The sequence below is a fragment of the Canis aureus genome, chromosome 8, assembly GCF_053574225.1.
Source record: "Canis aureus isolate CA01 chromosome 8, VMU_Caureus_v.1.0, whole genome shotgun sequence".
Lineage (NCBI taxonomy): Eukaryota > Metazoa > Chordata > Mammalia > Carnivora > Canidae > Canis > Canis aureus.
Genome location: NC_135618.1, coordinates 62,741,353 through 62,758,512, shown reverse-complemented (window position 1 = coordinate 62,758,512; position 17,160 = coordinate 62,741,353). Strand labels below are relative to the sequence as shown.

Here is a 17,160-nt window from a genome sequence, read left to right as displayed (position 1 = left end):
TGCCGGCTGCCCTGGGATGGTGCATACTGCACAGGCTTGTCCATGCCCTGAGTTCAGCCCTGGGTCCCCTCCTCCTTAGGGTGTCCAGGTGGGGCCCTTGCAGAGATGGTCCCACATCTTAGGATGTAGCTCCTAAGGGGGGAAGGGGTCATGCACCTTGAGCTGGACAGTTTTAGTGCCTGGCACCCCCATGGTAAATCGGCCGGATTCAACGAGTGTCTCCTGAGCCACTTCCAGGCAGCCGTTCCGCCTCGCCATGCCTTTCCTCATGCATGTGTTCACAAGGCCCTGCCATTCTCTGTACACGGCTTCCTTCACCCTTGCGTGTTGCCTCCGTGCTGTTTCTGCCCCTAGGAATGTGTTTCCATCTCACGGGGCTGAGTTCTCCCTCAGAATCAAGCTAAACGTCCTCTGCCTCTCCTTCCCACTTGCTGTCCCTTCGTAATGACATGTTGCCTTCCCGCTCCACATTCACTTGTGGGCATGTGGTCATCACCATAGCCCTTGTCCTTACTATGAACTTGCTTCAGATAGTGCCACAGCTACTGAGTGCTGAGTGCTCCCATGTGCTGTACCCAGACCATGTCACCAAGTCCTCATTGCAGACTCTGGGTGCCGGTGCTGTCGCCATGGCCCAGATGAAGGGAGAGGTGTGGTGAGTTGGGCAGGTGGCAGGCTGATGGGTACTGTGGGGCCTGCTCATGCCAGTGGTCCTGTGCAGATAGCACAGTCCCATGGGACTGGGCCCCGGGCCCTGGTTTAAAGTACTTGCTGAGTGACCAGATGTGGACATAGGGAAGCAGCTTGCGTCTCTGGTCCTCTCTCCCAGTGTGGGGGCTGGTCTTGTTGGTTTTGCTGGGTTTGCAAAGACCTAACAAGAGATTAGTGATTTATTACCTTACAAGGATCCATCTGCATCTTAGAGACTCTATTCTGAGAAGATGATTCTTAGCCTAGGAAATGAACGTCTAATGGTGTAATTTCTTGCTCCTAATTGGATCCTCACACAAAAGAAGAACTCCCCTGATGTGGGAGGAACACTTCACTTTGTTCCTGTCTGAAGCAGAGCCCCAGAGCCTTAGCATGTTGCGTATCTGACAAGGCCTGACCTTCTCAGTGTTTTCTTAGATATCCCCGTGTTTTCTGTCCTGGGCAAAGCTTGGAGTTAGCTTGTCAACTCTCATGGAAGAATCCTGTTGCCCTGTGCTTGTAGGCTCTCTGCAGCCCTAGCTTCCTGTTCGTGACATCTGGTATGTCTCTGGCCTCTCAGTCTTCACAGACTTCACTGGAGTTTGGTCCTCTGTTCCAGTAAGTCTTGCACGCTTCCTGTTAGGTCTGTGCCTGGGTGTTTGATCATTTCCATTACTTGCACATTGCTCTTTGCCCTAGCTGGCATCACCACATTCACCACAAGCCTGCTGGGGTGCCTCTTGGGGTAAGGGGGCTGAGAGAAGGCAGGCACTCCAGATGAGGAAAAAGAGCCCCCTGCACACCCCAGCCCACAAAGCCAAGGCCCGGTGAGAATCTGTTATAGCCACAGATAGAAATTGGCTAAATTATCTTTAAAAACCATGGGTCTCCTTCCAGTTGGGGAGGAATCCTCCACAACAGACCTTTTCGGGCTCACCTTGGTTCTAAGTATGCTGTTTTTGTATTTTTAAAAAAAATTTATTTATTCATGAGAGACACAGAGAGAGAGAGAGGCAGAGGGAGAAGCAGGCTCCATGCAGAGAGCCTGATGTGGGACTCTATCCCGGGTCTCAGGATCACACCCTGGGCTGCCGGCTTCACTAAACCACTGAGCCACCCGGGCTGCCCGGTGTTTTTGTATTGTTCAAATGTCTCGCACCTCTGCACTGACCCTCTCTAGCTTGGCTCCTTCTCAACTACCAGTTCTTATTGTGTCCGCATTAAGTGAGTTTGCTCCCTACTGTATTATTAAATCTGCCACATCTTCGCCAACTGCTGCAATTTCTCTCGCACATGTTGGCCACACCTTGTAAGTATGTTCAGGGGGAGCTGGGTGACACATGGTCCTGGCCTTGGCTCCCACGGTCTTTTGCGGGGGCTCACTGTCCTGGGCTCTCTGCCAGCCAGGGTCTCACTGCTGCTTCCTTTGCCATGGAAGGGCCCCCGGGCATAGCCTATGGGAAAGCTTGCACAGTGGCCCTGACTGTGCTATTCCTCTGGAGTCGGACTTGTCTTGTGCCTTCCTAACTGGGAAGTGTAGACACGTGGGTGTCCTGGGACCCATGGATAAGCTCCACTTGACAGAGCTGACCTCAGGTGTTCTGTAGTGAGGGTTTTTCCTCTCTGTAGCCTCCTTGATGTCATCTGTAAAAACATAGAGGGTCCAGAGCCCTTAGAACTGTGGACACGTTTCTGCTACATCCACTTGTCTGGAGAGGCTTTTTCAGTTCTTGTGAGATATTTTTGGAATTTCTGGCAATATCACCCCATGTCAACAACTGTTGTTCTGGAGGAGGGAGCCTCACTGCCTCAGCCAACCCTTTGGACCCCGCTGGAAGCGGGTCACACCAGGGCACAGACATGTCTCCTTCCATGAGTTCCTGGGGATGAGCTTCCCACTCTGTGGAGCTGGGTCTGAGGCAGCAGAAACCATGACTGGGATGCTGAGTGTTCCTGTTGATACCCAGAATAAATGTGAGCTGCCCAGACTGCCTCCAGATCTGGGCAGCTTTGGGCTTTGTTTCTGGTTTGTTTATTTGTTTGTTTGTTTGTTTGTTTTTTCAGCTTAAATACTGGATTTCTCCAAGTCTGTGTCTTGGGCCTTTCTGTCTTCTGTTCACCATGTACCTGTCACCTACTGCTGGGCTGCCCTGCCAGCGTCTCTGGAGCACTGTCTCAGCCTGTTCACTGGGTGGGCAGGCTGGGGAGTCACTAGAGTCCTCTTTCTTACCAACAACGTAGGGAATGTCTCTGTAGAGTAAAAATTCTGCTTGCACAAGCTCTGTAGCTGGGCTTCTTTCTCTGAGGTGCTGGCAGGCATGTCCCAGCTATATTCACTAGGAGATGCTTGGGAGAGCCACCACTGGCTCCCTGTGGCCTGTCTGGCCTGTTGCGTTGGGTGTGCCCCTCCAGAAGTGAAACGTGATGAGGATAGTGTGTTTCAGCCCCTCTCATCCTCCCCAGGAAGCAACAGCCACTACAGGGACCTTCTTGGATGCATGATGGGTCCAGAGCTGACCCAGAAAGGCAGCCTTTAACCAGGATTCCCATTCTGACCTCAGCGTTGTCTCCTCTAGGACACTTGAGTTGCCTGCCCTGATTGGGCTCTGGGGAGAAGGCAGCAGCCTGAATCCTAGGATGCAGTGCACCCTGACTCCATCAGTACCACCTGTGGTCCTTGGCCCAGGCAGACCCTCGTGCATCCCCAGAGCATGTGATCAAACAGACTAGAGGCTTGAGCATCCTCCCTCTGGCGCTCAGCAGCACTGAGTTCATTAGGATTGTTTTGAGGTTGAGGCACATTCCTCTGCTCCTCCTGCTGGTTATGGATTCATGGAATTGGGTAAGGCCCTTGGGATCGAACTGTGTATCCTCCCAAATTAAACTGAAATACACAATCTCTATTTAAAGGTTATGCTGTGGTAGTGAGCCAGCCTCCAGAACCATTAGCATTAAAGTTTCATTATGCTTTGGAGCTGTGAGTGAGTTTGGCAGGCCAGGCCTCCTTGCAAGGAAGGAGGGACTTGTTTGTCACCAGAGGAGACAGGCAGGTCAGAGACTGGTCCACACTGACCCTGCTGCCAGTCTATGCCTGACGCTTGGGCAGCTCCGCCAAGGAGCCTCGTCTCCTGCCCCTGCTCTCATCTGCTTCTGTTCAAGGCATAGACCCCTAGAAAGCTCCCCCTGCAAGTGTTCATCTGTCTCCCACTCTCTGGGTTTCACTCAGGGGTGAGTTCTGTACACGAGGTTGCACTCTGCGGACTCTCCAGCCAGACTCCTCAGAAGAAAGGGAAAGAAAACACAGATTACCAACGTCAGAATGAGAGGGGACAGGAGCGCATGTTATTTTCCTGGTGGGTATAAGGTACATGTTGTAGTTTTGGTAAGCATTTCCCTAAGTGCTGGTGATGTGGATGGAGTGTTTCCTCATGTGCTTGCTGGCCACTTACATGGTTTCTTTGGAAAAATGTCCTTCTGGATCCTTCACCCATTTTTAAATTGGGTTTTCTGTCTCTTTATTGTTGAGTTATAGGACTTCTGTAGGGGTTCTTCATAAATTATAGATACTGGATCTTCATCAGATAGCTAATTTGCTGAGTGTCTTCTCAGTCTCTCGAGGATGTCCTTTGGTGTGCACAAGGTTTTGGCTTTTATCCATTTTGTCATTGGTATTCTTGGTGTCCTATCAGTATCTGAAACTTGCTACCTCTGAGGTCATAAAGATTTACTCCTGTGTTTCCTTCTAAGAGTTTTATAGTTTTAGCTCTGACACTTAGGTTTTAATAATTTGGAGTTGATTTTTGAAGATGATGTGAGGTAGGGATCTCCCTTACTACTTCTGCCCGTGGACATCTAGTGGTCCCAGCACATTTATTGATGATCACTTGACCATAGATGCTTGGATTTATTTCTGGATTTCAGTTTGGGTCCCTTGATCTGTTCATCTATCCTTTGTCAGCACCACACTGTTTTGGTTACTGTCACTTTGTGTAAGTTTTGAAAATAGTAAATGCGAGTCCTCCAACTTTCTTCTTTTTCAGAATTATCTTGCTATTGGGGTCTTTTGTAATTTCATATGAATTTTAGGATCAGCTTTCCCACTTCTGCAAAAAAGACTGAGGATTTTAACAGGAATTGCATTGAATCTGCAGATCACTATGAGGAAGATTGCCATCTTAACAGTGGTAAGTCTTCCATTCAGCCTATGAACACGGAATATCTCCATTTATTGAGGTTTACTTTCATCTGTTTTAGCAATGTTTATAGTTGTCAATGTGTATGTATTTCCTCCTTGGTTATGCTTACTCATGAGTTTCTTACTGTCTCTGATGCTCTTGAGAATGGAATTGGATTGTTTGTTGATTGTTACTGCTAATATGCAGACATGCCACCAGTGTTTGTGTGTTGATCTTGTTTCCTGCCACTTTGCCAAATTCTTTTGAACTCCAATACTTTTGTGAATTCTGTAGATTTTTCCATTTATGAGATCATGTCATCTGTGAGCAGAGATGCTTTATTTCTTCCTTTCCAATATGATGGCTTTTGTTTCTTGCTCTTGCATGACTGCTGCTACTGGAACTCCGTTCCATGTCCAGTGGCAGGGGAGAAAGTAGACATCTGTGTTTCCTTCTTGATCTGAGGGGGAAGCTCTCAGTCCCTTACCGCAGAGCATGATGTTCTCCGTGGGTGTCAGAGAATGCCCTCTATCAGGTCGGAGAGATTCCCTTTGACTCCTGGTTTGTTGAACATTTTTATCATGAATGGGTGTTGGACTTTTGCCAAGTGCTTTTTCTGACTCAGTTGAGATGATCGTGTGGTTTTTTCCCCCTCATTCTGTTACTGTGGTGCTTTGCATTAATTGATTTTTTTATGTCAAGCCACTCTTGAATTCCTGGCGTATGACCCTTTCAGATGCCTCCAGTGTGGCCAGCTACTACCTTGTTGAGGTTTTGTGTGCCTGTTAAGGGTTCTTGGTCTTAGTTTTCTTTTCACGTGATGCTCTCTCTGGCTGTGGTTTCAGGGTGATGCTGGTCTTGTCGAATAAGCTAAGAAACGTTCCCTCCTCTTTAACTTCTTGGAAGAATTTGGGAATTCTCTGTTAGTTCTTTTACATGACTGATGAGTGTTCACTGGTGAAGCCCTCTGATCCTGAACATTCCTTTGGTGGGAGATCTTCTTGCTGACGGAGCCTCCTGACTTGTCACAGGTCTGCTTAGCTCTTACATTTCTTCTTGAGTTTGTCTGAATCGTCTAGGTGGCCTGTAGGTGGACAGATGTTCCAGGATCCTCTTGCCGTCCTTCTGACTTCTTAAGGTCAGCCACAGTGACTCTGCTCTCCCTTTGCATCAGCATGTGGACCCTTCTTTCTTTCCTTTCACCAGGCTAGCTAAACGTGTGATGGTTTTACTCACCTTCACTCTCAAGGCCATGCTTTTTTCTTTGAGGACTTGAAGGGGATTGTCTTCTGACTTCTGACTTACTCTGTGTCCATCAAAAGCCTGTCATCTCCATCAAGCTTCTCTGTATCTTGTCTGTGTTCTCTGATGATGCTTTCTAGAGAGGGCTCTTTTATGATGATGTACCTTGTTGCACTCTTCTATGGGGATTCTGTGTTTCTTAGCTCTGGGGACTTGCTGTCCTCCTCCTCTGGTGAGTGTCCGCTCACCCACAGTTGGGGTACTGCGACTTGTCCCCCACCCATGTGTGCTCTTCTCATTTCTGAAAATTCTTTTTTCATTGTGAATCATTCCTGTGGCTGTGTCTCCAAGCTCCCTGACCTCATCTTCCAGCAGGACGACCTGTATCTTTTTATTTCAGGTGTTGCTGTTTATGTTGCTACAAAGTTTATATTGGTCTTCCGTTTCTCCTCATGTCTATGCTTAATATGTGAAGTATGGAATTTAGTGATATTGACTGTTTTCAGTCATTCTGTGCACATCTGTGTTGGGGGGACGCAGATGTGTGTATTCCTGTGAAGATCCCTGAGGTTCGTTCAGGGATCTGGTGAAACTCCTTAGACATAATCTAATCTGGTCGGGTGGCATTTTATGACATTCTGGGCGGACCCAGGGCTAATTATCCCCAGCTCTGGGCCTTAGCCTGCCTGGGTGCTCTGCCTGGTGCCCCAAGAGCTGGGGCTTTGGAGTCCAGCTTGACAGAGCTGGTGCTTTTCCCTCCTGGCTCTTCTCATTCTTCACTGTTTGGTCTGGGGGTCTTTCCTGTCCTGCATATGCCAGTCAGGTTCTGCTGTGCACTTGTGGTAGGCCCTGCATACCCCCTTCACCATAAGTTCTGGCCACCAAGGCCTCCCCACACTCCTGACTCTGCCTTCTCAGCCTGAGCTGGGCTATGTTCTGGACTCACCTAAGATGGCAAGCTGGGATGACCGTTGGGCCTGCCTCATACCTTCCAGCCTTCTGTTCTCCCAGAGGTGTTACCCCAGTTCCTGTGCTTGATCCATGCTGACGTGAGGGCCTGGTTTCCAGGTTTCTAGAATTAGACCTCGAGCTCTGTTGGCCCTTGCAAAGGCACCCTGACACGGCAGTGGCTTGTCTCCCACCATTCTCTGCTGTCTGCATGTGGCTGCCAGAGTGCAGGACTCTGCTGGCGGCCCCTGGAGCAGGCCCCTCTCTGCGGTTTGGGGTTAGGGCCTACCCCGCATGAACGGAGCCAAAACCCCAGAGCAGGGCAGTGGTGATACCTACGTTTATTCAGCAATTTGGCGAACGCCATTTAGTGCTCCTGGCACTCATGGGGGCCTGGAGGCCAGTGCTGGGCTCAGTGGATGCCGCTTCTCTGGAACGTACGGTTCCTGGGGCAGAAAGCCAGAGGGATTGGTAAAGACCTGCAGTCAGGACATGAGCCGCCATGTGGGCAACTAGCCATGGTTGGCTATCAAAAGCAAAGGCTCGACTGGTGGCCTGCTCTTGGGTGGATGCTAGCCTGGGCTCTAAGCCAGTAAATGGATATTTTTAGTGTTTTCTGACTATTTGAATTAGCAATGCCTGTACGCTGTATGAAGTGAAGATCGTGAAACACAGGCAAGATGGTAGAGTGAAGCCATCTTCCCACTTGGCAGCCCTTTCTCGGAAGGCTGGGAGTGTCCCCAGCATCTGGTGTGTGGGTGGGCTCTGTAGTCCCTGACTTGGTCATGCAGCCTGTGATGCAGATGCTACCACTTCTCTTTCAAAGTGGAAAAGTCAGAGGCTTGGGCATTTCATGTTATGGGGATGGCCGGACCTTCCACCAGGTCCGAAGCCATTGGCTTCTGACACTTGGCAGGTCTGCTTCCCGGGCCCCATGTGTGTTTGGCTCCATGTTCAGGCCTAAAAATGGCAGCAGAGTGTCAGCTGGCACATGGCTTTGGAGGAACATTTACCTCTTTGGCCTTGGCTTGCTAGCCTACAGAACAAAAAGCAGCAGCCTCAGAGGGAGCCATGGACAGGGCCGTCATGTCTGGCTTCAGGGGTCAGGGCATCCCCAGGGATGCCCACTGTCCAGTGTGTGACCACAGTCTGCCAGCAGCCGGGCTCCCTAGGCGTTAGATTCGTTTAGAGCAGGCATTGCTGGTAATTATGCCTGTTAATTTGGAGATCAAGCCCAAGAAAGGAATATAAATTTGTGTATTAACTTCAGAGGCTGGAAAGGCAGAACAGCCTCTCTCTGGGAGATACGTGTAGAGATGAAGCAGGGAGCTTTGCGGAGTGGTTCCCAGGGGCGGTGGCAGGCCCAGGATCTCGTCCGGGGTATATGTGGCCCGTGATCTTGGTCCTAGTTGCGAGCTCTGCCTTGGGCCACGTGCTACAACTACACACGGCCCCTGTGAGGGTGCCTCCCTTCCGAGCCCTACTTGTGGGCTGGAAGTGGTTTTAGAATGGCTCACAGAATGGCCCTCGTGGTTTTGTCATTTAGCAAGTCTCTCAGAAGATGCAATCCAATTAGTCCCATGTTCTTTTTTTTAAAACCACCTCCAAATACAGATTTTTCTCAGTCAAGTATGAAATAGGTAGTTGCAGACTGCAATATTAATGCATTTCCAATTTTCACTTCTTCCAGTGCCAGGTCATAGCAGTGTGGCTTTGCCTGGCTTAAAAGGCAACCTGAGCTCTTGTGCACACCCCCCTCCCCCGCCCTGGGGCAAGCAGGGCCCAGGCCTGAGGGTGGAGGAGGGAGGGGCCATGGGCCAGCCTGTGCACCCTCCAGAGGGGGTGACTGAGGGGCTCTGCAGGGAGGGTGCTTCCACTCTGGTGTGTGTCAGGCCCTACAATGAGCATTTGCCTCTCAGTTTTCTCCCTTCCTGCTCAGACCTCACTTTACAGATGCGGAAATTGAGTTCAGCGTGTGTGTGAATGAGCACAGAGGCTCCTTGGCAGTGTGGTGAGGGGCCCTGGAAAATAGGCCATGGCTGCAGACAGCCCTGAACCCCATGCCCAGCTGTTCCCCGAAGCCCCTCCTCCAGTGGGCCCTATCAAAGCCTGACTGGTTTCCCTCCTTTTAAATATTGACCTGTTGAAGTAGTTTCTGAAATGAGGTGTCTGGTAGGTGAACAATCTCCAGGTCTTTTTCCTTCCTGGATGGCGTGTTTCCTTGCATATTTACCCTGGCTCTACTCACCTGCCCAGAGAAGTCCTGGCAGAGGCCTGGCTTATACACTGGCTTATACACTTATATGTGCCAAGGCTGCCTGGCACATAGCCTGGTGCAAGGGAAGCGCCAGGTATGGGCTTGTGTGGGTCATCCATTTGCTCTGGTGCCCTTGCCTGCGGGCCTGGACCACCCTTTTTGTGCCCTGCCTGGGCTTAAGAGGTGAATGGAGTGTATCTACCTGGGCCAGTGGGAAACAAAGTCACACAAACAGTGCACGGGGGCTGGCATTTCTGGTTTGGTGAAGAAGGTGGCCTTAGAGATGGATCTGAACGGTGGCTAGGGATCTGACCTGCAGACAGGCATCTTGTGTCCTGTGTGCTGGCTACCACCCCAGTTTGGGGAGCTGGGGAGTGCAGGCACCCCGAGGGCCTTGGCATGAGTGGGCTATAGTTGTTGGAGGGTCAGGGTACCTACCAGGCACTAGCAGTATAGGAGGGGGTCAAGTAGAAAGCCTGTTAGTTATGAGTCAAGCTTACAAGTTAAAAGGGCCTGTTTTGCTTTGAACACTGTGGAATAAGTCAGCATTTTTTCCTTCTTTCCTGGAAATTGTCCAAACGTACCAAAAAGAATAAAAGCCAAACAAGGCAAACCTAAATTTGGGCCCAACAGAACTACAGCTGAATCCCTGGCCCCTTACACCGGAGGGAGCTGGCCCTCAGCAGTGGCAGTACTGGAGGCGCGCAAGATGGTGCCCAGAAGTGAAGCTACTGAGAAAGAACAGTGCTCTGTGACTGACTCTGCTGGGGTTCAAGGGGCACCCCTGTTTGCCCTGCAGTGGGGTAGGCGTGGTGGCCACAGGCAGGGAGGCAGAGGCCAGTCAGTTCAGACAGGTCTGAGTGGCTCTTGGATGTACAGGGAGCTTGTGGCTTCCCTTCATGCAGAGAGAGGTTGGGTAGGTACACAGGACTCAGAGCCACCTGGTCAGATTGGGAAGAAGAGAAGGCAGCTCATCCTTTCTGCAGTCTGGACTTTTGCACAAAGCTACATTGAATGAAAGTCACCTTCACTGATGAGTTATAAAGGCAACATCACACAATTTTGTAAAACCCAGAAGTTTTGGAGAAAAGCAGATAACAAAAAATTTTCACAGAAAAAATTAACAACCTGACCTTGAGCAGATGAAAATTAAGAGAGTTTTGCTGCAAATCTGGGGATATCCGTGGAGCCGGAACAGAGGCTGAGCTGGAGCTGGTGGCCCTGAGGGCTGAGGTGCATGTCTACAGGGAGCAGTGGCTGGAGCTGAGCAACCAGCATGGAGCTCAGGAAGCAGGACCAGGTGGGTGCCATGGATTCTGCAAACGTGGAGTTGACCTGTTCTGTGGAAGTTCTCAGGAAGGGAGAAGACAGGAGCAGACATGGCAGCAGCAGTGTTCAGCCACGGTAGCTGAAGGTTAAAACAACGTAAGTTAACATTGTGTAGCAAGCACACATTTAACTGTGGGCAGTGGACAGCAAGAGGTGAGATATGTCCGACTCGTCATACATCCGTTGTAGGAGGTGAACAGGAACTGTCGAAAGCAGAAAAGTGCAGATATTGTATCAAGTAAAGAGTTACGAAAGTAACCACTACAACAAAAAGATACAGACTCTTATAAAGATCAAGAGAATTTCACACAAAAGAGTAAACAAGATGAACAGGGCACACATATATCATCAATGTTCAGAAAGAGCAGAAATGGGGAGAGATTTGGGGGAATCATCAAGGATGCCACCATGAGGAGAATTTGTTTTACTTCGTGACCCGTGATATTTCAAGTGGGCCAAGAATCAGTGATGGAAGAAATACAGTCTGTTTTACATGAAACCCTCAACCCCAAAACTAAAGGATACTCTTTTTGTAAAGTGCTCATAGGAGATGTTTACCAGAATTCACCATATGTTGACAATACAGAAAATCTTCATAAGCTCAAACAGGTAGAACTGATGGAGACATGCACACCTGATCACAATGTGATGAATTCCAGGTTATGAACGAAACAAAACAGAAAAAGAAAACCCTAACCTCCATCTTTAGCATTTCTTGGGTCGAAGAGGAAAGGGCATCTGGAAATGCACGGAATCTAGAAAACATGTCTCAGAGCCTTTGGGAGGCAGAACAGAGTTGAGAAGAAAATTTACAGATTAAATATTTATATTATTGAGCAGGAAACTGTGAATAGAGATAGATTAGACCCCACTCAAGAACTCAGGAAAGGAAAACAAAATAAGCCCTAGTAAAGCAAAAACTAGGAATCTGCAAAGATCAAAGCAGAAGTTAATAAAAAAGTGAAAAATAGTGGAAATAATAAATAAATCCAAGTGCCTGTGCCCCAAAATAAAGCCAGTAAAATGTATGAATCACTCACAGTCCCAGTGAAAAATAAGTAGATGTGCCCTCCTCCACACAAGAACTGAGAATCATCAGAGTTTCCGGCAGGGAGGAATGTGGGAGCCCCCCTGGTGCTCAGCCCTCAGGTCCTACTCGTGGTGCCCCACAGGTGTGGATGTGCATGGTCCGGAGCCAGCCCAGGGCTTCTGCACTGGATCATGTGTGAGCTATACCTCAATGGCAAAGGAAGAAAACTTGGAAGTAAATCTAAAAAGAATAGATGTAAGTTATATCACAGATCGACTTAAATACAAATCTGAGTAGGGACTCCTGGGTGGCTCAGTGGTTAAGTGTCTGCCTTTGGCTCAAGGCATGATCCCAGGGTCCTGGGATCGAGTCTCACATCAGGCTCCCCATGGGAAGCCTGCTTCTTCCTCTGCCTCAGTCTCTCTGTGTCTCTCATGAATAAATAAAATCTTAAGAGAAAAAAACAAATCTGAATAAAATGAATACTTTCTAGGAATGTGAAACCTATTGACTCTGGAAGTGATAGAAATGTTAAAGAGACCAGTTATACATTTGTTGCAAAATGGCTGCTCCTGTCCTTCCCCAAAGAAAAGAAATTGTATCAGATTGAGGCAGTTTTGAGGGAGATTCTGTGAGAGCATCAGGTGTGTGCCCCACACATGCTGACTGGAGGCTCTGAGGGGGAGACTTTTGGGAGGTGAGTGACAACTGTGCGGTGTGGGTGTCGTGCATGCACGGGATTCAGGCTGCGGATGCCACCCCAAGCACCTGGGACGCGCCCCACGGTTTCCCCCACATTGGACTGCTGGCTTGATTTTTGGGTATGTGCTCCATATTTGCTGAAAAGGCATTTTACAGAAATCCGTGTTCAGTCTTTATGAAATATGAACACATGGATAATTTCTCAACATAATAAAGTATATTTATTTCAGCCCCAAACTGACATGCTGTAAGTTAGAGCTTCAGCTCCCAGGAGCCACAAAACAGGTTCAGGACGTCCTGGGTTCCTGGTGTGGAGGTGCAGCCCCCAGGCTGGGAAGGAGGGAGGCCACCAATCTCTCCGGCTGACATGATCATGAACCGAGACCGCCTGCTGAGAGCTGCTGCAGCAGCTGGAACAGCGGGCAAGGGTGGGGAACAAAATGAATGCCCAGGGATTTTCAGGCCTGCACGTGGAGACACAAGTTAGACAATACAAGAAAATGCCTCCCATGTACAACAGCGGGCACAGACAGGAAGAAGCCCCAGGCCTGCTGCCTGTTGGGGTGTGTGTGTGAGGCTGACAGCACCCCCGTGAATAGGACAGGCAGCTGTGTCCTCACACACTGACTCCCCAGAGTGGGCATTGATACAGTCCCAGTGTTCTCTAAAGCAATTTTGTTGGGGTGTTTGAGGGGAGTGATGGGGTGGGAGAGAGAAAGCACCCTGACGTTGTGGATGGAACAGTGGATGGAAAAGGAAGTCAGAAGCAGGGGTAGAATGTGGTGAGTGACAATGTGGAATCATACATCTGTGAGGGCCATCATGCTTCAGGATACTCATACAGGGACATCCGGGTCCATCTGGGGAAGGGAGGTCGGTCACAGGAGGATACTCGCTCTGGGGAGCTGCTTACACGTGGGGGGACCAGCACACCCCAGAGCCGCCTTGCCCCAGCATTGACCTCATGGGATCAGATGGGAAGCTGCAGAAACCTTCGCCCATGAGCGATGGGTCAGCAAGAGGTGGGACATTGATGGGGTGGAGTTCACGGAGCCACACATGTGAACCAGGGAGGCTCTTCTTGTGCTGGTTGGGAAATCTCTCCAAAATAGATGAAGGGAGAAAATGAGAGTACAAAACTGTGTGCAGGCTGTCACCGTTTTTCTAACAGAGAAATAAACGGAAGAACCTATTCATATTTGCTGGTGGGAGCACAAGCTGATTCTGGAACCCCACAGCCTAACGGCTCCAGTGGGCTGTGGGTAGTGCCTAGATGACTAGGGTGCTTTGTGCAGGTTTCTGGGGGGTATACGTGTTGTGTGCCACACCAGAACCTCAGGTCCTAAGGCTGCATAAGGTTCACAGCTCCCACAACGAGGGGCCAGGACTGTGGCATCCCTGGGAAGTGTCCTGCCTTGCAGCTCTGCAGACCAGCTTTGTCTGCTGCATGGACACTTGCAGCCGTGAGGTGTGTCTCCCTCCTCTGCTCAGCACCTCTTCTGCTCAGCCCTCCCACCGAGAAAAGACTGAGGGGGATCTTCCCAGACAGGACTCAGCTGGTTCTGTGTCCTTCCAGGAGAGTCATCCTGTTCTAGTGAGGCCAGTGTGTCCACTGGCCTGTTTGGCCATGGCCGTGAAGAGGGCATAGGACCCACCTCCTACGTGCATGTCTGGGTGGCATACGAAAGGAGCGGTGAGCCTGGCCAGTTCAGGGAGGTGTGCGTGTGGGAGGGGCAGGAGAGGCCCCAGACACAGTGGATGCCGCTTCACGGTGAGCGTGGGCAGGCCTTGGTCCATGTCATCACGTCATGGTGCCACTATGTGATCGTGTAATGCCTGTTCTGTGCAGGGGACCTCATGCCAGTGGGCACTGGCGGGCATGTGTGGAGCAGCTGAGTGTGTGGAGACTAACTCTCTCTCTTCCTCTGGAGACATTGCCAAGGCCACTCCAGCTCGTGCTTGCTCTCCATGACCAGCAGGATGGGGGAGCCCACTTGCACAAGGGGCCCACTTGGGACCTCGATGATTAGTATTGAGGCCTCACAGGCTGGACGCCTCGGGCCTCATAGGCTGGATGCCTCGGGCCCAAGAATTCCTAAATAAGCTGCCTCAGGAGACATGGAGACACTACTCCCTCACCCCTGGACCATGCTGATGGCTGACACCCTTCCCGGAGACACTGTTTGTTTCCAGTTCAGGACAGCGGCATCATCCATGTCCTGGGAGCTCTCAGCCACCCCAGTTAAGGGGCCTGGAGGGTGGTGAGGTGGGTCTGCAGACCTGGACTGGCCCTGTCATTCCTAGCCTGTGCCTGTGGGTGGGCGTGCCTGAAATCACCTGTCCCTTGAGCCTTTGTGGAGTCGGGTGGGAAGCCCGAGTGGCCTCCCTTTGGGGCATCAGGACGGGCCACTGTGGGGAGTGGCCGTGTAGGAGCTGTGTGGTGGGAGAGACTTGTGTCTGCCTTGCGCTCCCACCCTGCCAGCTCCCCCTAAGCGCTCACCAGACTGTCACAGTCGTTGTTCCATTCAGGGACTTCTCTGGGGCTCTGGAGCTTGACACACCTGTCAGCTCACACCTGTGCTGGTTCCTGTAGCTGACTGAGGTCATTTCTAACAAGTAACGACTTATCAGAGGCCATAGAGGATGTCTGCCCTAAGGACAGCTCTTGTGTGATAAACACAATGCGGCGAGCTCTCAGAGTGGCAAAAACTGCAGGTCCATGGTCCTGATGCTGTGCCCGCCACCCACAGGACTGCGCCTTCCGTGAAAGCCCTTTGAGAGATGAAGGCCCACCTGCCCCCTCTCCCAGTCTCCCATTCATTCACAGACAAGCTGAATGCTGAGAGATCGGGGGCATTCAGAGCACCCCATGGGCTGAGATGGCCAGAAAAACAGCCGAGCGCAAGAGTCCCATAAAGGAGCCTCAAAACCCATGTCTGTGCCACAGTAGACCAGCCTCGGTGCGTGTCGGGCAGTCTGAGTGCGACTGGGAGTCAATTCTGGGGTCTGTGTCCCCAGTCCACCACGCCCCTGCTCTCCTCTCTTGTTGTGTAATTGGTTACTGAGTGTTCTGATCCAAGAACCGGGCGTACAGCTACCAGACTGACCACAGTCAGATCAAAAGGACAGAACCACATCTGGCAGACGGTGCCGTCCGGAATAGCCCTGGACTCTGGGAGTGGAAGTTCTGGGGGCTGTATGCAGGCTCGCTCTCGTGAAGGCCCTTGCACTGCCCTGTGCCTGCACCTGGACCAATAGGCAGGAACCCCCCTCCCTGCTCCTTCTCTGGCCCCAACCAGCACCCCCCCAGTTACCATGAAGTCCCTATTCCCTTCCAGGCAATCTGTCCATCGTCTGTCATTCTGCAAGGGAATTTGAAGCAGCAAATAAATAAAATACCATGACTATTAAAACAGATCAAAGCTTTGGTAAACTCAGACTGTGTTCTTTCCAGTTGCTGTAACCTCCTTTCCCCAGATTTTGATGTTTCCCGTTAGCATGCTCCAGAATGTCTTGTTGTCCTGGAGGTGGACACAGAGAGAGAGGTTGCTTCTGCGTAGCTGGCAGGCTGTGAGGTGCAGCTGCCTGGGTCCTCAGGACACGGGGTAGCCCAGGAGATGACGGCTCTGCCCCCAGCACCACCCTCTCCCCACAGAAGTCAGTTGCAGGATCTTGGGTACTTAGGGCCTGTTGGGATAAGGGGCTGCAGCAGCATCTCCTGCTGACCTGCCTATGCTCTCTTCTAGCTGGAGATGGAGGTGAAGATGCTACAGTCTCAATCCAGCACTGCCGAGCAGAGCTTCCCACTGTCCAGGGAGGAGGTGAGCTCGCTCAGGTATGTCAGCACCTCTGGCCTCTGGGCCTGCCTTTCTGAATCACAGAATCCTCTGCACAGACTTGGCTCTTCCCCCAGAGCTGAGGGCCAGGCAGGGTCCTGCTGTCTGTGCCATGGCAACAGGGCCTGTGAGCAAGGGCTTGTCTGGAGCTAGGCACAGACAGCCCTATCTCAGAAGGGAGCTGCTCACAGGGTGCTTCCCATGTGCCTGCTGGGCCACCCTCAGCCTATGTATCGAACCAGCTCAGAGCACCTCCTGTTTCCCCCAGAGGTTTTCCTGATGCCTCCTGACCCCATCCTGACACAGCACCATGCCTGGTGAGGAGTAGCTCAGCTGGGCTCCTCTTCACTCCCTGGTCTGGGAGAGGTAGCAAGTTCTAAAGGAGGAGGTTTTCAGGGAGACTGAGGCAGAGCTCCCCTTGGGTCACTGAGCTGGCCCTGCTGTTTCAGTCTGTTACTGGAAAGTGGCTGATGGGCAAGTAGATGCCATCTCCCCAGAAGTTCTGGGTGCAAAGCGAGTGCAGGCCAAGCAGCCTTGGTTCTGGGGTGCTCTGAGTGCCTCCACGGGACAGGCCCAGGGTGCACGGGTTCCCATCCTCAGGTGCTTTTGGTGGTCGGGGAGATGTGGGCAAGGACCCTGCTGCTTGGTGACGTTGCCTGGGGCTGGGGTGTGAGCTGGCCAGGCCCTGTGCCCCTCCTTGGGCCAGTGTCCTCCTCTGACTGGGCAGACAGCCCTCCTTTGCAGGTTGTAAGAACTGGATGCGAGACTGCATGTGGGCCATGGATGTCTCCATGGGAAGTGTGTGGGTGCCAGTGATGGCGTCCTCTGGATTCCAGGTTTCTTCCATTGTTTTCAGCACTTCTCTCATGTCAGGACCTCAGCCTCATAGATAGCTGTCACTAGAGATGCCTCCTGCTCCCCAATTCCAAAGTCGCCAATTTGTTATTCTCT

At 51.1% G+C, this 17,160-nt stretch overlaps 1 protein-coding gene across 10 annotated transcripts in view; it reads left to right on the top strand.

The window, feature by feature from the left end:
- MAD1L1 (mitotic arrest deficient 1 like 1) overlaps positions 1 to 17,160 on the top strand; it is a 346,832-nt gene that overhangs the window by 209,287 nt on the left and 120,385 nt on the right. For all 10 annotated transcript variants that reach the window (XM_077907541.1, XM_077907542.1, XM_077907543.1 and 7 more), the window contains one exon: positions 16,120 to 16,208. In XM_077907541.1, the coding sequence (XP_077763667.1) occupies positions 16,120 to 16,208 (89 nt within the window). The remainder of the gene's footprint in view (positions 1 to 16,119; positions 16,209 to 17,160) is intronic.